At 37.9% G+C, this 23,111-nt stretch overlaps 1 protein-coding gene and 1 long non-coding RNA gene across 4 annotated transcripts in view; one reads left to right on the forward strand and one right to left on the reverse strand.

The window, feature by feature from the left end:
- Positions 1-23,111, forward strand: part of SLC24A4 (solute carrier family 24 member 4) — a 77,356-nt gene that overhangs the window by 37,257 nt on the left and 16,988 nt on the right. For 2 of the 3 annotated variants that reach the window (XR_014946775.1, XM_015865311.3), the window contains exons 3-12: positions 2,547-2,623; positions 3,759-3,833; positions 5,368-5,452; positions 7,456-7,559; positions 8,284-8,358; positions 10,279-10,304; positions 10,861-10,914; positions 11,294-11,436; positions 17,094-17,263; positions 18,477-18,621. Coding sequence is in view for 2 of the 3 variants with exons in the window: in XM_015865311.3 (XP_015720797.1) it covers positions 2,547-2,623; positions 3,759-3,833; positions 5,368-5,452; positions 7,456-7,559; positions 8,284-8,358; positions 10,279-10,304; positions 10,861-10,914; positions 11,294-11,436; positions 17,094-17,263; positions 18,477-18,621 (954 nt within the window). In the remaining variant the exon portion in view is untranslated. The remainder of the gene's footprint in view (positions 1-2,546; positions 2,624-3,758; positions 3,834-5,367; positions 5,453-7,455; positions 7,560-8,283; positions 8,359-10,278; positions 10,305-10,860; positions 10,915-11,293; positions 11,437-17,093; positions 17,264-18,476; positions 18,622-23,111) is intronic. The other variant, XM_015865312.3, reaches the window with a different exon arrangement.
- LOC146760781 (uncharacterized) overlaps positions 2,898-23,111 on the reverse strand; it is a 40,603-nt gene continuing 20,389 nt past the window's right edge. Inside the window, exon 3 of the long non-coding RNA XR_014946776.1 lies at positions 2,898-3,031. This is a non-coding gene — a long non-coding RNA (uncharacterized LOC146760781). The remainder of the gene's footprint in view (positions 3,032-23,111) is intronic.

Consider the following 23,111-nt stretch of genomic DNA (forward strand, 5'->3'; position numbering starts at 1 on the left):
TAAAAAGCTGCAGACTTTACCTTGGAAATCACTGGCAGGTGGCCATTTCATTTAGGAGGAAATCTTATTTAGCAGAGTCCAGAAAATTGTCTGATTTCCCTGATTACTAAAGATTTTGTAGTATCTATATATTAGAAGAATTGCATTATATGAGTTCTGTTTAGAGGGAAGTATTAACATTAGAGAGAAGCTGCCTTTCTGCTTATTCACGTGAAAGTACTTCTCTGAGCCAAGGAGGTATTTAGTTCAAGTGGTTATTTATTAGAAATACAGCATCATCTTACTCTACATACGAAGCACGTTGGTTTGCAAGGAAGCTGGTTTGCTTTTCCTTGGCATTGGAAGCCTTGGCTCATTTCCCTCTTCTTTATTTTGCTATCTTCTGGTCTTCTGACTTCCTATTTAGTATCAACTTTGCATAAGTGAAGTTGCATTAGAAAGATACTGTTACTGTTTCTTATTAATGTTTCTTGAGATACTGCTTCATATTGGTTCTGTGAAATATTCTACAGCCAAGGGAAAGAAATTGCCAGCTGGGTAATGGCTCCCATGATGACACGTTAGTTTTGCCAAATCATGCAACAGGGGCATGCTCCCTCTGGGTGGCAGTAGGAGAAATGATGTTTCTTGCACAGGTACTTGTCATGGTGGGTGCAAATCTTTACAAGCCTTCCCATGTGGAAGGATGTACGCCGTATTGTAGTGACACTTAAGCAATGCTGAAGACCCAGACCATGGCTCTTATCTTTGCTGTCCTGGGCCACTCCTGGAATACTTGCACTCCAGCAGCCCTATTTTTAATGGAGGTGATGAAGGACAAATGGAGAGTGTAATAAGGAAGGTAGTCATTCAAATGCGTGGTTTGTATGCTCCCACGTTATTCATGGTATTTTAGCCAGTATTGCAGGAAGGACTATATTGTATAGGAGGATGTCAGCAGCTGTAGCACTCTTTTCTTCTGGAGAAGAGGGCTCCTTTATGCCTTTATAGTTATTAATCATTTTAATTAATATTAATCTTTAATAGCCTGAGTTTTCTCTAAAACCATATGCTTTGAGTGCTGATTATTTTTTTCCCATTCTGTATTTCATATGGTAGCAAATAACTCCTCTGAGAAATTTGGCTTTTGCCAGCTAATGAGGCTGATGAGAAGTTCTTGTATTTTATGACTTTCCAGTACTGCTCCAAAAGGATATTCCATATTCCTCCGTAATTGCCACATGGAGGGAATGATATTACTGAATTTTACTAAATTGCATATAAGTAAGAAAAGTACAGTATATAATTGGAGTAGTGTGTGTATGTATATATATATATGCGCAATAGTAATACATTACTACAGGAAGGCCGCTTGACTGTTAAACTTATATGAGGTTCTTCCAGTATCCTAAAATACTCATCTGTAGATAGAATCACTGTAGATTGCTGCATCTTGACCAACAGCTTGTGGGTTTTTCTAATGTTCATTGTGCTGTTAAGCAAACCGTAGTGGTTTTCAAGTAGTAGATTGAAGAATTCAGGGAGATTTCAGAAAATGGTAAATTGAACTTTTGGAAGGAAGGTAAGATTTTTGTATATGAGGTTTTAAAAACCACCTGTTGCCAAAATATTAATTCCAAGTTAATGTGTTTGTTGTAGTGGACACCAAGTGAAAAAACAAGCTATGAAATCTTGACATTTGCATGCCAACAGGGTTCAGGTCTTTATGACTCTAAGCAAGAAGCATGTGAATATACATGGTACAGATGAGGCCTTTTTGTATTTATAAATAACTCAGACACTTCGGAATTGAAAAGTAATTCTAGTCCAAAACTAGAGTGTCCTCTCACTGCAGCTAAGAATTTCTAGTGTGTTTTGTGATTGCAGGTAACTCAGTTCATTTTTCATCCTTTTGCCTCTGTGTTTAACATAAATTCTTCAGTTGAACTGTACATAACCTCAGTGCCACACAAAATTAATCCCAGAACTCGTGACTTTGCACATTCCTATGGTCCACCCATTGCTTCTGATTCATCTCTTCCTTTGCTAGATGTTGATAGTGGACTTAAAGGGAAGATTCTTGGAATCACTTTATTCTTTGTGAACAATTTGTTGTTTGATTTGCAGAGTTGTATAAAAATTTGTAGTTAAGAACTTGTTGGATTGGTACCATCATTGCATGAGATGAGCAAGCCATACTTAAAGCCAAAAATGTTATTTCTAGATGGTGTTTTTAGTGCCTGTGCTGACCACTTTGGATGTATGTTTAGAGGGCATTCAGGAGATTTAATTCTGAAAGTTAAGGCATTAATAATATATAATGTTTGGTGTACTGGAGGTTGGTTTAAGAGACTGCTATGGTGGTAAATAGTAACACCTGTAATAGTTTCAGTTTTCTGTTTTTTCTACAGAGCAGAAAAGAGATTCTAATTTGGCAGGTTGTAATGCACTAAGTTGGAAGATGCACTCATGTTTGGTGATGTTTTTTCTACAGGTGCATCCTTATTCTTCACTATTCTGTTTGTAGGTCCTGTTAAATACATAAAATATGTATACTTCTGTTTCAGCCATTCATGAATTTCCTGACGATATATTCACAAATAAAGAGCGGCAGCAAGGAGGGGTTCTCCTTCACATCATTGCTGTAAGTTTTCCTCTACTGTGCTTAATTTTTGTTTTTCTGTTATTTCTTTTGCAAGATATTGATCATGTTAGTTATTGATCATTATCCCTTAACAAGCAGTCCTCTGTATACATTGATGTATTTTCAATACCTTGATTTCATGTTTCAGATATCCCTGTGTGGATAAAGATGCTCAAAAAATAGTATTTATTTAAGAATATTATGCAGGTCTGAGATTACAGTGCCTGTACATTCAACCTCTTGGAGATAAAAATCCTGGATTCATGAAGTACAGAGGTGTTGTTTTTTTTCTGCTGACTTGTATCTGCTTGGATTTCATCTTGTGTAAACATGGTTTGGAGCTCCTTTGTTGATGACGTAATCTATGATGTGGAGGATTCTTGAGTCTCCTTCTTTTCTGTTGTGCCTCTATGTAAAAGATGCAATTATATTTAAAAAAATAAAACACACACACAAACAACAACAAAAACTGATGAAATATATATGTAAAGAAGTCACATTAAGGTTTATATTGTAGAAAAAGCAAAACAAATAAGGTTGCAGTTTTCTGTTTGCAGCTTGGGAAAAATAATGTTAAAAAGGAGATGTTTTTGATGGAAAACAGCAGGATTAGGACTACTTGCAGGAAAGATAAGGTCACATAATATAGCGGTAGCTTTGTAAGTATGCATGAAAGAAGAATCCTTACTGAGAGGTGTGTTGCAACAAGCCATGGTCAGGGTCCGCTTATTTCTAGATATGATTATTTTATGTTGCTAATCTGCATGGTGTTGCTTTCTTTTCAATTACTTGATCCAGTTATCAGTTGAAAATATAAATGAGGACCATGAAACTTGGTGAAGTCCTGCCTTGTACTTTCCTGTCTGTGGATTTTTTTTTGTGACACCCTGTTCATGCAGACTGTCGTACTTTTCATATTCTAGAGTTTAGCAGCCATTATTGTCCTAAACTTGACCCTAGGTATAAGAATCTACTTCTTACGTCATGCATTGATCAGCAGAAGTGTTTCTGTTTTAAATGGCGTAGAAAATGAAGCTATATATTCTTACCTGTCTGTATTAATATAATGTTGCTTTTTTCCTCTTTTTGTACAGAGGAAACAAATGAAGTATTTCTTGAATTTATTTTCTTCCAGGCTCTGTATATGTTCTATGCTTTGGCTATAGTATGCGATGACTTCTTTGTTCCATCCTTAGAGAAAATCTGTGAGGTATGTTGAAGAACTTTATTTCTCTTTTGAAAATTTATTTAGAGAACTTTACAGCAGTGAACGTTTTGTGCCCCCATTGTTTGGAGTTCCTTCCTGTTAATTTTTTGGCTGCTGTACTTTTTCAGAGTATTAAGGCATTCCATGAAAAATCTAAGCTGTAATTTTGGCCCGTTGGTCCCCATGGCTGCATTCAAGGAGCAAAAACGAAAAAAATCTTAGCAGATCAATTGGCAAAATCCACTCTTGAGTATGTGAAGCATGTAGGTAGGGTGGATATAAAATATGGGTGATTTGGGTTTATTACTGCACTCTACTTTTAAGATTCATTTGTGTGCATCCACCACTATATCAACATGGGGAAAATGCCTAGGATATGTAGACAGATCTGCAATTCCTATTATAGAATACATATAGAGCTATGTACAGTACAGTGACAGATGGAAGAATAAGGGAGGCAACAAAAATGAACAAAGTATTCAATGGGGAACTATTCTATCCCTTTTCAGATCTTCAGCATGCTCCATACACACCATCTTTAAGTTGTACCAGTTGGGTTGTACCAATTAATTCATTGCTGTTTCTTAAAATCTTTGTCTTTTTTTTTCGTGTCCTTCTGAGTATTGAGTCAGCTAAGAAGAATTCAGATCGTGTGCTTATACTTGAGCTCCTTCAGCAATATGACTGGTGATGGATCACATGATAGAATGTGTTTCTGTTTTGTCATGTTTTGTAGTATGCCATTTTTATCAGCTTAAAGTGTTGCAAACTGCCTGAGGAATACATTATTTCTGTACTGTTCCTTTTTGTCACTAATCACTTTTCTATCCTTTGAAGAGAAATCAGGTACTAACGATTAGTCTAGGTGGTCTCAAAAAAGCTGTCTTTATAGTTCAAGGAAAATATATCCTCAGACAGTATTAAACTGACACAGCCTACTTTTGAAGCTAAACATCTCTACTGGTCTTAGAAGTCTAAGGCACCTAAGGCACCTATATCCTATTAGAGCCTAAGAGACACTGTCATAAAAATAGATCTATCTGCCATGCACAGGCCTGTCTGCATCTAATTGGACTAATTTTGTTGTAAGTGAAGATAGAAATAGGCCTGTTGTTAGTAAGTTTAATTCACAGAGGTTATATTTTTCTGATACCAGTTTTGAAATTTTAGAGACTCCAAGAACTGGCCTTAATTCTTGCATGATTGTGTTTAGAATTCCAAAAGTGAATTCTTGAAAGCCTTTAGAGTTTACAATCTTTTTGAGTGTGCAAGAGATGTTCATCTCTAACATCAAAGTCACAATCATCAGGATTTATAAGTAGGTAGTATTATGTGACCACTGACTTAGCATTTTAAAAGCATTTTATTTCTCCAAAGTATATTTGCCAAGAGGCAGTGTCTATTTCTGTATCGCAGGGACTGTTCATTCTTTATTAGTTCTGTGGCCAAAAAATGGAGGACTTCTATTATTACAGCTGTTTAACTGTGCATTGTAATCTGAGGAGCAGTGCTGACAAATCCGATACTTCTCTTCCAGAGACTGCATTTGAGTGAAGATGTTGCTGGAGCCACATTCATGGCTGCAGGGAGCTCCACGCCAGAGCTGTTTGCATCTGTTATAGGTATGGAGCCCACACACTGGCTTTCATGAGAGCTCTTAAAAAGTCAGCAGCAGGTCAAGCAGATGCATCCGGAAATACTACTAGTCTTCTGTCAAACTATAGTCAGCAATTGCAGCTGTCAGCTAATCTGGGGTTCATGGTATAATTAGCTACTCAAAATATCTCATGAAATTGTGAATCTCCTCTCAAAACACAGAGAGAAGTGGCTGATTCTGAGCCCTGAAAGAAAAAGAAGAGTTGTATTGTATTGTTGTCCCTTGAGAAAGAATTAGAGGTATTTGATGTGTCTTTTGCTGCTTTTGTCATAAATTAAGGAAATAAATTTTAGCAAGGAATTGGGAGTACAAGAAACATGGAAGAGCGCATTAATGTATAGATCTGCTAAAGTCAGAAAGACATTGTGTTCTTTGTATGTTACTTACTGTTTTGTGTTTTTTTTTTCAAGTAATCTCTATACTATTAAGGATGATTAATGTAGAAAGAAAGTCTCAGCGGCAAAAGCAGAACAATTTAAGACAGGATTACAGCAGTAGGGAAGAGAAAATGCAGCAAATGTGATTCATCTGTTTTTAGTAAAGCTTTAATATACTTTCTTTGCTGTCATGACTGACAGTCATACAGGCTTTAGGGAAATACAGTCTAAAGGAGTGTGCTATAAATCTGTGCCTGAATTATTAGAAAGCAGATTTCAAATATTAATTAACTAAAAGCTGTGTTTAAAGCTGGAGATGCACCTGAAGACATCCTACAAATTTCAGTATTATTTTTATGTATTACTTGAGTAAAAAGTGGACATTAGATGGAAGGCTGAAGATAAAGTAAGATCTTGACCAATTTGGAATCATCAGGATAAAGTTTTATGTCAGAAAATGAGAAGTATAAAAATAATGAAGTGAATATATATGCAAGGGTTCAGAGGGCTGTAGATCTAAAGGGGCTTTGGTGTATTGCAACAGAAGCAGGAGTCAAATAAGAGTTGATGGTGGAATGTTGCAAATAACAGGTGATTAGATATTGGACCCATTTATAAAGCACCAGCTTTTTAAGGTATTCTGCCTTGCTCAGTTCCACTAGACAGCATTTGCGGTATTATATCCAATCATTTTATGAGTTTCAATAAAGTTGCAGACAAAATAGGAACATATGCATTCACAAACGCACATGCAGAATGGTAAGAGATTTGGAAATTATTGTCTTAAAGTTAATCTCAATAAATAAATAAATAAAAGCAAGTCTGTAAAGCTTCCTGCAGTGAAAGATTTGAAGTACAAGACACAGCTCTGTAGTGCGTTCAAGAAGTTATCTTTGGTCCTTTCTCAGTGTTGAAAATTACATTGGATAATACATAGGGATCTCTTCCAGCCCTTAAATTTTTGCCATTCTAATAGAATTTAGTTACAGGTAGGTATCTGAGGCATATGTGGGTGTAGTACTAAAGGAAATGTGAAATTTGGTACTAGAACAAGTTAACTTTGAGTTCTTTTTGCCTGTTGGAGTTAGAAGATACACATTACTACACCCAAGAACAGTACCAGTTTTTTTAGGTAAGAATCTCTTACAGCCATGAGACATTCCAAAAAGCTGTTAAATACTGAATGCCTGAGAGAAAGGTTTCTGTGCTTTATTATACTGTGTGAAAGGAATTTCATGCTTCTGATGTGAGTGGAGATATTTTTCACTCATTTGAGAGGTTTACTATACCAGTAACATCTGAGGTGTGAAATACAGGACTTAGCGTAGAACTAACTGGCTATGACAATTATTGAATTTTAATAAAAATACATGTACAATACATATATAGAGAGGTGTTCATCCAAAAATGTGGAGCTGCCAGCTATATTAAAAGCACAAAATATAGCACAAAGAAATGAGCATTTATTGTGAAACATCATAATTTAGTAAAACTCTTGAATGATTTGTTATTCTTGAGTAGTATGTGTTTTGACTAATTATCTGTGGCCTAAAATGAAATGGTGGAGGTAACAACACGTTTTCCTCTGCAGGTGTATTTATCACTCATGGAGATGTTGGAGTAGGGACCATTGTTGGTTCAGCAGTTTTCAACATCCTCTGCATTGTCGGTGTGTGTGGATTGTTTGCAGGACAGGTTAGTAAGATGCTTCTCTTTGTGGAGTTCAATTGCTTACATTTGATTGGTATGCTTGAATAGATAAATACAACAAAGCTAACAAAAATCATGAGCTGGCAGCCAGAGAACTATCAGTTTGGGAAAAAAATTAGGGAATGCTTTGCAAACAGCAAATGTTTCCAAGAAATTCAACTGCAGTTTCAGCACTCTGAACGTGCAGCATACAGAGGAACCTCATCCCTCTTCATACAACGCTGTGTCCACGGTCAGATGATCAGTGGCCCCTGATAATCTTTCTTGGGTCTGATTCTGATTAAAAAATAAATGAAAATAGGACACAGTCATGAATGAGATTTCTTGTATCTATTCAGTGGATGGTTAGACTGTGTATCTTTAGTTTTCTGTATTTAGTCTGCTATGTCCACAATTAGAATGATATGGGAACCATTGCTTTGTTGCACCATGAGTTATATTTACAGTTGAAATTATGGCAAGCTAAGATATTATTAGTAAGTAATCTATTTCATAAATGGAAGTTTCTAGATAATTTTAATCAATACTGGTTATTATAGATACCTTGTCTAACAGACTGATATAAGTTCATTTTAGCATAAAACTGCTATTTGTTCCAGAATGATTAAATGTAATTCTGCTCATGTAACCAAATGATTGCAAGATGGAAGCCATTGCTTCGCCTTTAGAATTGCTTACTTTTGTTGTCTAAAGCTGTGATATTTTTCAGGTGGTTTGTCTTACCCAGTGGGCTGTGTTCCGAGACTCTGTGTACTACACCTTATCTGTTATCATACTTATCATTGTAAGTAGCTCTTTTATCAATTGAAGTATTTTATTGCTTGATTTTGGAGGAATGATCTGCTAAGCACTGGTATGTAATGATTAACAGTTATTTTCCTAACTAATTCTAGTGACTTCCAGAAGTGAAAACTCAGCTCCACAATGTCTGCCAAATACGAAAACTTTATACAGTCTCACAGAATATGTGTCCATCATGTCAGTCCATATCCATTCATCTTGTACCTATGGTCTGTGAAGTTCTGGAGACCAGTGGTATATGATGCAGTCAGCGCTCTCTTCTGACTCAAGGGACTACTACTGAAAATGAGAATTTTTGAGCTCTGCCTTGCACTTCTATTTTAAATAGAGAAAGTGGCTGTGTCTTTCTTCTTCACAGTGGTTTTATTTCACAGGTTCTGGATATTTTTTTCTAAATAGAGCGCCAGTGAGAAATCACTTTGTTTATGTAGAACGGCGAAGTAGATCTGAAAACGTGCTTTTATAGTGGCAGGGAAGGAGACATTTGGTTTGATTTCTAGAAGTACAGATCACTGATGGCCTGATCAAATGCTGAAGTTAAAAAGCATCATATAATCATAGGATGGTTTGGGTTGGAAATGGACATTAAAACTCACCTTGTTCCAATCACCCTGTCATGGACAGGCACATCTCTTAGTAGACCAGGTAACTCAAAACCCCATCCAACCCACAGCTGAACACTTCCTGGGAGGGGAAATGCACATCTTTTCTGTGCCTAACCCCTCTCCTAGTGAATTATTTATTTCTTATATCTAATCTATGCCTACCCTGTTTCAGTTTAAAACCATTACTACTCATCCTGTTACTACAAGCCTTTGTAAAAAATCTTTATCTTTCTTACAAGTTTCCTTTAAGTCTTAAAAGGTTCCAGTAAAGACTCCTAAGAGCCTTCTCTTCCCCAGACTAAACAAACCCAGCTCTCAATGCGTCCCTCACTTGGATCCACACTAAGAGGTTCACATCTTTTATGTTGCTCCAGAGCTGAACACAGTACTCCAGCTGGGGTCTCAGAGTGGTGAAGTAGAGTGGGGGAATCACCTCCCTTGCTCTGCTGGCCATGCTTCTTGTATGCCCAGGATGCAATTGGCTTTTTGGGCTACAGACACACTCTACAAGCTCATGCCCAGTTTTTAATTCATCAGTACCCCCAAGTCCTTCTCTGCCAGGCTGCTCTCAGTCCTTTCATCTCCTAGTCTGTACTGATGTTTGGGATTCCCCCAACTCAGGTGCAGCACCTTGCACTTGACCTTGTTGAATTTCATTATGTTCTTATGGACCCATTTCTCAAGCCTATCCAGATCCCTTTGGATGGCATCCCTTCCTTCTGTTATGTCATCTGTACCACCCAGCTTGGTCTCATCTGCAAAGTTGCTGAGGGTGCACTTGATTCCACTGTCTTCAACTGTCCATATCATTAATAACAGTAATAATAATAGTAGTGAATCTGGTACAGAACCTGGAGGGGACCCCTCTTATCACTGATTTCCACCTGGACATAGAGCCTTTGACTGCAGCTCCCTGGATGTGCCTATTCTACCAATTCCTCATCCATCAAAAAGTACACCCTTCAAATCCATCTCACTCCAATTTAAACACAAGGATTACACAGAGTGGAGTAAAAATGCATTTTTACTCCTGAGAGTAGGAGTGAAATGTCTCTCATGTTCACAGTGTTCTACTAAATATTTATAACAGTCATGAGCAGGGATCCAAGCCTCATCCAAAAGTTTTGTGCTTTAGAGCTATGAGGGGTATAATCCATATGGTGAAAGTTCTGGTTAGAAAGGGTGAAAAGGGGAAATCTCCAGTAACTTCTGGCTAGATATGACTGATACTTATTAAATAATCTTGAATGTTTTCAAGATAGATGTAAACCTATGTTTCCTTTTATTTTTCTTTCTAGTTCATATACGATGAGAAAATAGAATGGTAAGTTGCCTGGACTATCCTTAAACATACTGTATTTGCCACAGGACTGATCGGTTAATACCTAGCAGCATACCTAGATTTCATGCATGCAACCTGTAAGCAACAGCTGGATTTGACACCTAAGAAAGTTTTTCTGCTCCTATTCTAGTTAACATTTACAGTTGCACTGGGTGTCCCAGAGAATAGGAAAAGGTGGGATTCCAGTAGAAGATCATAAGCGTCTTCTGAAAGAGTCCTCTAAAAGAGTGTCTAGCCTGTGCTTCAGCACTGATGCAACAGAATGCTTTGGCATTGTGATCCTCAGAGGGCAGCTCTGGTTTCAGTCTGTGTAGCATGTTTTTTGAATACCTGGATTACATTTTATTTGCATGTTTATCAGAACCTGATAGGCTTTGCTTCCCCCATCCTCCTGAGACACTACTGACTCTTAATGGCATGAATCCTGTGTGCACAAACTTGACTTATACTAGATGTTTTATGCACATTCCTATATGAAACTTGTGAAGAGTGCAGCTATTTGAGTGGTCTTTTAACACTTTTTTTTTTTCTCTCTGAGGTGGGAAAGCCTTATACTCATCATTATGTATTCATTCTACATACTTATCATGAAGTAAGTGCTTCTTTCTTCTGTATTTTTTCTCTTCAGATGTTAATAGACCATTTGGTGTGGTTTGGTCTTTGGCTTTCCTCCTGAGAACAAGGCAGCCTGCTGTTTCTCTATGTATGGTCCCTTGCATTTTCATGCTTAATCATGTTTTGTTCCAAACATATGCCTGCAGTGGGGAACACCATATTCGGACAAGCAGTGAGATAAATTGACAGCTATCTGCAAAAGGAAAGAAGCCCATAGTATAGTGAATGTCCTGATTCCAAAATCGTAACTGCCTTCACTGAATATGATCTGGCCTTTTTTTGCATTCTGCTTTATCTTGTGAGAGATGTTTAAAGGTTTGATGAAGAAATATAGTAGGACTTTTTTGCACTTTCAGATACAATATGAGGATGCAAAATTTCTTCACCCTCAAAAGCAAGAATGTTGGAAATGGTGATACTGTCGACAATGAGATGGAAGATGGTAATAAATGTTATACCTCTAATTGTGATGACCCATCCATTCCATTACTGTGGAAAGGTAAGGCTGAGCAGACAGGAGTTGGACAAATAATAGTTCATGGGATGTGCCCTTTTTCTCTCAAATGATGACTAAAATGCTGTTATAAGTCTTAAGTAGGATATTTTATTGGATTGGCTTCAAAATTCAGCAGTCAGACAGACCACCAGTTGAGAAAAAAATAATAGTTGTATTTTGTAGAGATTCTAAAAATAAGCTGCTTTGCACATGGGCAGTTTTGCTTCCTTTTTCTCTTCTGTTCAGTGATGAGCTGTGAAAGAAATAAAGTTGAGGACTGAGTGTAGATGGAGAGACGGCTGCAGATCAGTGAGCAGGAGGGATTACATGTTGATTTCAGAAGATCTTCAGAAGACTGATTTTTACATGCCTATATAGCTCTGCATACATTGCCAAGCACATGTGTAAAAGTGAGAAATGCAGATTCTTTGCAGCTTTTTTTGTTGTCATAAAGGGTAAGAAGATGACACTCAACTTCAGGTACTGGAGGTAAAAGAAAAAAAACATGCCCAGGTTGTTGTTTCTTGTGGGATTTTTTTTCCCTAAGCTTGTTTGCCTTTCTTTCTAGCATTCCTTTTCTTTTTTTTTTTTAATAGAGCAGAATCATTGCTCAGTTCAAAGCTCCAGCTGTATAGTTCAGTGAGCTCAAGCAACTCTTGATGAGTGAGTTCTTTCTGTGTTCTTAACAAACATCTCACATTCTAGAAGATGAGCTCAGCAGCAGTGGAGGAGACACTTGGAAAGGTCTGCAAGTGGTAAAAAAAAAAAATAGTGACAAACAGGAATTTATAGCAGCTACAGACAATTCTGCTCTTTTCGGATTTTGCTCTTTAGACCAGGTTTCATAGTTTCATAGTTTCATAGTTTCGTGCGGGTTGGAAGGGACCTTAGAGATCATCGAGTCCAGCCCCCGGGATTCGAGCCCTGTGTAGCAGAGCGGCACTTCTACCACTTGCGCCACAGGGGGGATTCGAACACCCGGGTTCTCTTCAAAGTAGGTAGTATCACTTGCATTTATACAGTGGTAGTGCACATATTCATTTATGTTGCTTAGACAACCACTCAGTATTGAATTTAAAGTAACTCTAATGGTAGCATAATTCAGTGAAGATGCCTTTGAAATATTTTGGTCTCATTTTGCAATTATTTTTTCTTTTTTGTGAACACTGACTATGATATGGTGAATTCTATCACTTGCATGTGGAGGTACAGTCGTATCAAATTCTAGACGATATCTGCTAGGGAATTGATGTATTCCAGTGGAGACATAGGAAAAAGGTGATTCAGTGTTAGAATACCTATATTTTTAGAGGTTCTTATTTTTGAGATGTTTTTTTGGATTCCGATGCATATATGATAACACACTTAGGGGTGCAGTTGAATAGGAAGAAGTGATGTCTGGATAGGCTTGAAAGGTGGGTTCACAAGAACCTAATGAGGTTCAACAAGGCCAAGCACAAGGTGTTGCAGTTGGGTGGGGACAATCCCAGATATTTGTACAGGCTGGGGGAACTCCTTGAGAACAGACCTGCCCAGAAGGACTTGGGAACATGAGCCAGCAGCTGCTGACATGCTTGCAGTCTGAGGGCACATCCATATCTTAGGCTGCATCAAAGGAAGGGTGGCCAACAGCGTGAAGGAGGTGATTGTCCTCCTCTAGTCTGGTTAGAGACTGACTTCATATGACATGGGGGAATGGTTTAAACTAAAAGGGGAAATTTATGTTAGATGTTAGGAAAATACTGTTTACTTAGAGAGTGGTGATGCATTGGAAAAGGTTGCCTGGAGAAGGTTTGGATGCCCCAACCCTGAAGGTGTTCAAGGCCAACAGAAAGCCAACCATATCCTGGGCTGCATCAAAAGAAGCATGGACAGCAGGTTATGGGAGATGATCTTACCCCTCTATTCTGTGCTGGTAAAGCTTCACCTGGAGTAGTGCATCTGCCTGTGGTGTCGTCAGTACAGAAAAGAAATAGAGCTGTTGGAGTGCATCCAGAGGAGGGCCACAAAAATGATCCAAGGGATGGAACACCTCTCCTTTGAGGACAGGGTGAAAGAGCTGAGGCTGCTAAGCCTAGAGAAGAGAAGGCTGCGAGGTGACCTGATAGTGACCTTTCAGTATCTAAAGGGGAGCTACAAGAAAGAAGAGGACAGACTCTTTAGCAGGATCTGTGGTGATATGAGGGGAAATGGGTTCAAACTTAGAGAGTAGATTTAGGTTAGATATAAGAAAAAGCCTTTTACAGTGAGGGTGATGAGGAACTGGAACGGGTTGTCCAGAGAGGTGATGGATGCCCCATCCCTGGAGATGTTCAAGGCCAGGCTGGATTAGGCTCTGAGCAACCTGATCTAGCTGTGGATGTTCCTGTTCATTTGCAGGAGAGTTGGACTAAATGATCTTTAAAGGTCCCTTCCGATTCTGAGGGTTCCATGATTCTATTATATACTTCTACAACTCATCTCTATGGCCACTTTATGATAAAGGGATGTAACACAGACTGCTTGTCTGTCCACCTATTTCCTTTTCAGGAAATGTGAAGATTATTTAATGATACTTGTGAAGAACATGTAGAAAACCCAGGCACATAAGAATGGTTTTTCTACTAGCTGTTGTCCACAGCAAATTTCTTCTTTAATTTTCTAATAATAATAATAATAATAATAATGCACTGAGACTACAATTTCAGTGAGATTCCCTTTGCCTTCTCCAGCATTCATTGCAAAAAATACATACCACGTTAAAGGGACCATTGTGAGAAAAGCGTGAGAGTGTAGGCATTATCACAGGTAAAGAGCAGAGGAGATAAACAAGAAGATAAGGAGATAATGGAGTTTGAATTGGGTAGTGGAAGATGGTGATGCCGGCCTAGTTGCTCCACTGATGGATACCTTATGTGTCAAGGAACTGTCCTGGAAAACCATCATGTGGATCCCTGTTCTGTTTCTCTTAAATCAAAACAGGACACATGCCGTGTGCCATATTGGTAACCTGCTGTTAGTTGGCACTTGGTTGGCTTCCTAAGCTGAGCTGCACCTCCTTCAGTAGTAGGCCTCTGAAACAGCAGCATTGCTAATCCACAATACATACGTAATATGTAGCTCTTTTATTAAAAAATTATTTTCAGAACTTCCTCTGCTACAGTATAAAAGCTTCCATTAGTGGACTTTTACTGAGAAAAAGGAGAGCTTCTTGCTCTAAAATAAAGTGAGTTTCAAGGGCAAATCCTACGCATACATGTGAAAGTGTAGTATTAGTACTTTTTAAACAGTGCTCCTGTTTTAAAGCACGGATATGACTTTCCTTATACATTTCCACCAGGTGGCATGATTTGATGCCTGCCTGAAAACAGAAGCTCATGATAAAAGTGCTTTTATTGTGTGCGTGATGTAGATACCTTAAGAGCCTGATTAGAGGTGAATTGAAGTCAGCAAGAAGCTTTCTGTTGACTTTGGCAGGGCTGGAGGTGATGACCCTCATGGTGAGCAGGAAATATGGGAAGACTGTTAAAAGAAAAAGCTGTTCTCAGAAGGAGAGAAATGTCACAATGGAGAACTGAAAAAGAATTTTAACTGTTGCACATCTGTGAAGATGTGGGATTTTTTGCAGTTTTTAGATGGAGCTTATTTGTTCTTTATGGAGTCAATATATCTATATTTATAGGCACATAGAGTGAGCCTTTAGAGCTGCAGTGAAAACCCATGAGCAATTTGCTGCAGTAGGTCAGAACGGCTGCAGTTATTCATATACATACAGTGATTTATTTTATGTCTTTACTCAGTTTTTATCAAAGATGAGTACATTTTGTCACTGTTTCCTGGTTGTTTTAAGAGGCAGTTCTAGATCAATTGCAATGCTTTGATGTTATTTTCATGATACCTTAAGATAAAGAAGCGCTATGGAAACTTGACCAAAATTCACTTGAGAGCAATTAATCCAATGAGACTTTAAAAGACATCTGTCCTTTTTTCCAGGGTTGATGTAAATAATTTTTTTTCTTTGTCTAACTATTGCAAATGTTAAGCTGATGTGATTAGGCAGTATTCTGCAAGGCTTGATTTCTTCATAGTTTCTCTGTATATTCTTTCACAGGAAAAACTACTACATACTATAAGAGTCATAAGAATGGCTGGGCTCCTTGCTTGTATTTTCTGTTGCAATGCTCAGCAAAGTGAATTTGTTTTAAATGTCAGAAGGGAGAAGTTAATTGCTCCTTTATGTTTGCCAAATGCAAAACGCTTTTAGTTCCCTTCACCTCTAGAGATTTAACTTCAAGACAAGACTACAGAGTGTATTCTTGGGAAAGAGCATATTTCTTTGTGAAACCAAAGATCTCTCTGTATGACTCCTCAGGTCACCCCAGTGTACACACTGATAACTCCTTGTAGTGAAACAAAGCGGCACACTCAAATGCAGGAGGGTAAAAGATGTAGCCATTTACTGATGATTTAAAGGCATGCTGTTTTTTTGTGTTTGATGGCAATGGAAGGTTACTTTTCTTCAGCTTTAAAACAACCTTGTTAGAAGATGCTTTGAGGCAGTTCAGCCTTTATTGCATGATGCGATTTACGACTGTATGGATCCAGAAAAACATCTTCCTGAAAAGCAAAAATATCACTGTAACAATAGAAACCATAACCATGTAGATTTCTGTGTGTTTAGAACGGGTCCATTTTAATTTCTTTGCTTGAGTTGAATGTTTCCCTAGATTTCTTTGCTTCCTGGCTGGAGCCATGCACTAATATTTATCTTTCACTTCTACCTCCTACATTCTCTTCTTCTTCTTAATGTAAGTAACAACTTAAAAGGGGAGTGGGAGGGCTAAGCTAAGCAAAGCAGTAAAGAAAGCAGAAAAGAATGTTTTTTTTTCCCTAATATTATGTGTAATAACTATTGCAGTCATGCATATCTTTTGCCCTGCTTTCTAACACCATATGGGTATGTCTCCTGTCTGCTGAGCCTTGCTTTATTTGCTGTATGTAGCCTGTAGCATTTGTGAGAAAACTGGTTTGGTGTTAGGCTTTAGAATTCCTTTCCTATATTTGTGTTGATTGAATATAATTTTCTCTGTTTATGTTCTCACATCACAGAACAAAACTCTTAACCTTGTTACAAGTTCCTTTATATTAACAAAGATTTATTTAAAATATCTCTTTTTTTTCTTTCTTTTTTTTTTTTTCTTTTTCTTTTTTTTTTTTTTTTTTCTGGACAACTGCTATTTTGTGTAATTTAAAATCTTGTAATTTTAAAGATATGATAATATTCTATGCATGCCTTTCCATGTGGAGTAAATGCAACATCGAGGACTAGTGGTTGTGCATCAGTTTCTATTAAGCACTCTAATCTAGTAGAACAGATTTATAGGTTTTGGGAGTGCTATCTGTGCTTTCACAATATATGTGTATTTTCACGATATATGCTGCTCCCACAAATTTGAGAGCATGTTGTTGGCTGCCTTACTGTAGTGAAATCACCTTTCAAGTTGTGGTCTAAATGAGATGCACCACTTATGAACAAGTTCACCAGGCTGCAGAAATATTGCAGGAAAGTCGATGGTGAATTCAGATATTCACTTTAGTGTTAATCCTTGCCTAAAGAAAACAAACCTGGGCAATGGGACGAGTGGATCTTACAACTAATTCTGTCCATTTGTGGTCATTAGTGAAGGGTGGGCAGCAGTATGGCAAAAACAGCGTTGTGATGGTGGATGAGATCATCTGCTCCAGTCCCCCCAAATACCGGTTCCCTGAAGCTGGGTTACGGATTATGATCACAAATAAGTTTGGACCACGCACCAGAATGCGGATGGCGAGCCGAATTATCATTAATGAGGTAGGTTGTTTATGAAAACAATGCATAACTGTAAAGCAGAGGGGTTGCCAAAGTGTACCAGTGACTGTGGAACTGAGATTCTGCCATGTTTCTGAGGACTGTCACTGCTGTATATTGCTGACTTCATACCCTGCAGCTGAAGTGACAGGACTGGCTAAGTGATGCTGTTCTGACCTTGTTTGAAGTACAGTTAGCAGGGGAAAGATCAGATAGGACACAATGTAGCAACTGTCTCTGTAAAAGTGTTTCTTTAAAGCAATTCATTGATCAGAAAGAAGTACTTCTTAATGTATATGCGTCCAGGGAGCTAATAACAAGTGTATTAGCACGATGTTCAACATCAGCAAAAAAAATAACAACATATCAGGGCATTTTGAATCTATATTGTGATGTATTCTCACTGCCAAAGTTTTGCAGTTTTCTCTATTTTTAATTACTGTGGGTTAATACTAGTTCCAGATTTCCTTTGCATGTTGAGCAGTTACTTTATTTTTCAGTTTATATGAGGATGCAACAGTTTGTGATTAAAAAGATGGCATTTATCAACTCTGTTATCTAGCAAACTAAATTATTATTTATACGAGAGTAGGAAATTTTTCTTATATTTCACATTCTTCAGCACAGTAAGTAGAATATATACTGATATGTACTCTCACTATAATTGTACTATGTATTTTGAATGTAACAGTCTGAAAGGGAAATGTATGACCTTTGTGACGAGGACACTGCAAGTTAATCATGCTTTTGAAATAGTACTGTAATACCTGCATTTACCACAAGGAATGGGGATGGGAAGGAGGCAGAAGAGTTGGACCTGTGTAGGAGAGATCTCAGGCAATGAATAAGCTCTGCTTAGTAGGGTAGAAACATTGTAGTCGTTACCACTATTTTATGATGGCACCTCTGGTTTGAGTGGGAACTGCTGAGTGAGAAGTGCTTCAGAATAACGAATATCATTAAAATGTGATGTGTAAGAAAAGATACAACAACTTTGTTGATCGTGGCTTGCAGTACTCATGCCACCAATTTGGGATGTGTGGTCAACACTGATGTCATACAAACAGGTAGACCACAGACAGATTTCCTTTTGCTGGTAAAGGGAAGGCTTTGTGGAGAGACATCACAGCTCATGTGACTTGGGCTGGACAGGTGGCAAAACAAAGATGTAAAAAAGAATGAAACATACAGCAGTTTTGTCTTCTATACTGTGCAGCGCCAGCGGTTAATCCAGTCTGCCAATGGATCAAGCAAGCCACTTCAGAATGGGAGACATCAGAATATTGAAAATGGGAACATTCCTGTGGTGAACCAAGAGGAGGAAAGTGAACAGGATAATCTGTCTCCATTTTCATTGCCAGGTAAGCTTTATTTTCCAGATGCTTAGGGCAAGGAGACAAGAGAATTAAAATGCCAAACAGTGGGTTGTAGGAATAGACAATATATGTGGGAAGAAGAGGAAGAAAGGATATGATTTGACTCTCTAGTGGCTGGATTTCATAACAGTAAAATATGGAGGCTACATGACCAAAAGCAGATCTAAGGGATGTGTTTTCCAACCATCGTGCACCATAGAAGTCCTGATTTGCCAGAGGTGAAGAGAAGGCAAGTATGGAAGGTTTGTATTCAAAAATTTGACACAACAGCTTGGCAATGACTGCATTGCCATTTTGAAGTGAACTGCTAGGACTGCTCTGCTGGAAATTACTAGGACAGAGGCAGCTGGGTATATAAATATGTCATAATTTGATAGAGTGACTGCAGGGGAGTCTTAGACAAAGAGTAAGGAGGGTTTAGAAGGAAAAATAACATTTAATGCTTTTGAAGATGTCTGAAATTCTTAAAATGGCAGCATCTAATAATTTTTGAAAAAGAATTTGAAATTTTTTAGAAACTGGTGTGAAGGGCTGTATGTAACCAACCTCACTGTGCTGATGTCCATAGCACATTACAGGTTGACTTTGGAGATTAGACAGCAGAGATTAGATCAGCTATCACAGGTATGTAGTCACTGGTATTCTCTCACATTCTTACTGTTTAACCCCAAGATTTCGCACTATGGATGAATATTGCAAAGAAACAAAGAAGGAAGAATTCTCCATTTATCACAATTATATTTTCTTTAAGATTCCATTGCTTCACATGCCATCAGTTTAAAAGAGATATATTGTGACTGAGCAAATAGTGAAGCAAGCTATGATAGGATAAAGCTATGTTTAATGTCTTACTGTACTGTGTTCTCTTAGAGGATCTTTTTGCATCCAGCAGTTTTTCTGCATTTTTGAGAAAGTCCACAAGAAAATTAGGTATAATAGGCCACAGTGGAAACACTGATGATTCAGTTTTACTGGAATGGAGCAAAAGTTCATTGTGGACTCAAAGAATTTGCATAAAAAATGTTAATAGCATTAACATCACGTGAATCCTCATCATTGTTTTCAGGTATTGTTATTCCTCTGCTGTCTGGAGGTGATAATCTGTAACCATCACTACTAACTGTTCACCTCAATGCCTGTTAAAATTATGGAGAAGATTATTCTGGGAGTTAATGAAAAACACTTGAAAGGCAGTGCAGTCATTGGTCATGGCCCACGTGGGTTCATGAGGGAGAAGTCCTACATAACTAACTTGCTTTCTTTAATGACAGTCATCTTTCTAGTTGATCAAGGGAAGCTAGTAAATGTCATCTTTTCGGATTTCAGCAAAGTTTTTGATGCTGTCTCTCATTACCAAAATGCCCAGCATATAGCTATGCAGGCTATATAACAAAATGTCCAGCTTATAGCTATACAAGTACATAACATGATGGGTGAACAATTGACTAATGGGTTAGGCTCAAAGGGTTATAGTCAAATGGGGTTACATCAGACTGGTGGCCAGTCACCAGGACTCCATTTTAGTGCCGATTCTTCTCAGGGGACACGATAGTCATGCATATTAAGGATGTTTGCAGGTGATACTAAATTAGGAAGTGCTGTAGGGAGGACCTTGTTGGGAGACAGTCTCTAATTAAATGGTTGGGCAATCACAAATCACTTGAAGTTTAACAAGAGCCAGTGCCAGCTGTGTCAGGGGGTGGCCAGGTGGGGGCCTTAGGATAAGGTTCTGCACCAGAGAGTGGTGGGCATGGAACAGGTTCCTCAGGGCACAGCCCCAAGCTGACGGAGTTTAATAAGTGTTTGGACAACAGTCTCAGAAATATGATTTGGGTTTTGAGTGATTGTGTGTGGAGCCAGCGGTTGGACTCAGTGATTCTTGTGGTTCACTTCCCACAAGGGATATTCTATGATTCTGTGATTATATTCTGAGGGAAAATTCTTATATTTTTCCTTTCAAAAGTACATTTCAAATAACTTTGGGGAAAATATAAACAGCATCATTCTTTGTTGAGTGCTGTGACACAATCAGTAGCCTAAAAAAAAATCCTGTCATTTGAAACTTGCTTTAGGGAAAAGGTAGTTCTGCAGACAATTTCCCCAAATCCCCTCCATTTTTCTTCTGATGTATTTTCAAGCTATTCTTTCAGTGTCATAAAGAGCTCAATGAAGAATAAGCACTGAATGGACTTTCCAAGTCAACTGCTTGCAGTGTGATAAGTAGAAAATTCATTCCAATTTTTTAAAGAACTGTAACAAAGTGGCTATAAAGTGTCCCAACCCTTTATTTTCTGCTTTCTTTAGTCATCTATTTTAGCCTATTTTGGAGTCTGACTTCCCTCCCTCAAATTGTATGTTCTGCATCCTTTTGCAAGAACAATTTTTTTTTTTTTCCAAAAATTAAAAAAAAAAATTAAAAAAAAAAAAGTTTAATCTTTAAGTAATGCCCAGGTATCATTTGCCATCCGTAAGATTTACTTACTGTTCTCCTCTATCCCTTGTGGTGATGCTTAATAATAAAAGAAGGGCTTTAGCACACAGAAATAGAGAAAAACATTTTTACATGAAAATAGTCGTAACTCATCTCTAGCCTAGATTCCATATGTCAAACATTCCAAGATATTCAGCCTCAGGGTGTGGTTCAGGCCTGTCTTGAAACAGGATACAGTATGTAGCTCGTATGGAAAGTACACATCATTGTGCAAAACAGCCTTTGTCTCTAGTCTCTCTGTGGGTAGAAATGTTCTCTTTGGTAGAGGAATTCCTTTATTGACCTAACCATTAAGGCATAAATAATTATCCTCTGAGACAAAGGCTGATTTGATGCTTTACTGTTCTATTACTGTACAGTTGTTTGGAAACAGGTCTTAGACTTCGGGCGGGTAAAAAAGGATTAGAATAAAGCAGGATGAAATTGAGCAGGCATATGTTAACAACAAAATGATGTGTAAAAGCCCATGAATAGCTCAGTAATGTTTTAGAGCCCAGACTCAGAAAAGCACTTCTGTGCAGCTCTTAATGGATGCTTAAATCTCATTCATTGTCACATGTTCAAGGTCCTTTAAAACACAAAGTGTTCTCAGCTCTTACTGGTTTCACAGAAATGAAGAATTCCATCTCTTATAGGATTGGACCAATGATGCTTTACATAAGTCATTATGGTGTTAGCTAAAACAGGAATATTAATTCCTGGAGCTAAAATAAGATAGCAATAAAGGAGATTACCGATCCTGCTCATTTTTTGTATGGATACAAAGTATGAAGACAACATACAGAACAGAATCAAAAAGGAATTAACTGTGTCTAACTAAAATTGTAGAAAATATTTGTACTCAGTCAAAACAAATGTTCATCCAGCCCAATATTCTAAATCCAATCATGACTTTATGAAGAAGTCCTGGGAAGAATGAGACAAATTTAGGCCCTTCTGCCCTGAAACTCATTATGATCTTTTGCTGTTTTCAACTTTAGGAGTGTGTTAGTCTATGCAAACACTGATGTAGAGCATTCTTTTAACATCTCAGCAATGTCCATATCCTCTCTCAGTGCTCTTTTATACTTTGTTCACAAGTGGGCCCAGCATGCTTCCTGCTCCTAATGTGTTTAAAGTAAATTTTACTGTGAATTTTTATTCCTCTTTGTTGTTTCTCAGACTCTTTATCCGTCCTGCTTTATGGTGCTTTTGCCTAAATCTGGAAACATGATTTAGGTGACAGAGTTAGGAAGGAGCTGGTTCCCATTGCTTCTTTGGCACTGTAAGAGAGGAGTTCTTCCAAGAAGGTATTTCAGACTGATAATTAACTGCTGTATTCTGAAATGCATTTTTGGCATTCTTATCTAATGTCTGTGTAATAGCACATCTACCATAGAATTTTATTTCACAAGTGTGCTTCTGAGGCAGATCTCACTGGCTTTCACATATACCGCCTTTTGATTTGAACTGTATTCTTGGAGCTCATGAGGCAGAATCCTTTTGTAGAAAAATAAAGGAGAAAAAGTGTTCCAGGAGAGCAGCTAATGTGTTCTGTGTAGGAAGATATACAGGAGAAATTGGCAGAAAAATAGGTGCAAGTTTAATTTAGTAACTCTGTTATGTTCGCTCATCATTTTGGAAGGGAAAGGAGGAACTTGAGGAATTCTGTGAATCCCACTTCTGCCTTAAAAAAAAAAAAGTGATAAAGTAGGTAGCACAGTGAAAACATAAAACTAAATTATGCCAAAAATCCAACCAAGTCAAACAAGCGAGCACCCTGCTCAGTTATGTTTAGTTTTTGTTGAATATTGTCCTGTGTAAACCTATAGTAACTCTGAGAGTAAAGCTTGTTTCTGCAAATGGTGCAAAGTCTTTTTTCAGGACCAGTTCTCAGCACACCAAAGATGTGTCTTTAAGAGAGAATTATTGGCATGAATCTGAGCATACAAGGATTGGCAGAGGTACAGACTCAGAATAGAAATATAGGTTGTTTGGTACAGAT

This window comes from Coturnix japonica, chromosome 5 (assembly GCF_054131305.1).
Source record: "Coturnix japonica strain WE chromosome 5, WE-NBRP24, whole genome shotgun sequence".
Classification (NCBI taxonomy): domain Eukaryota; kingdom Metazoa; phylum Chordata; class Aves; order Galliformes; family Phasianidae; genus Coturnix; species Coturnix japonica.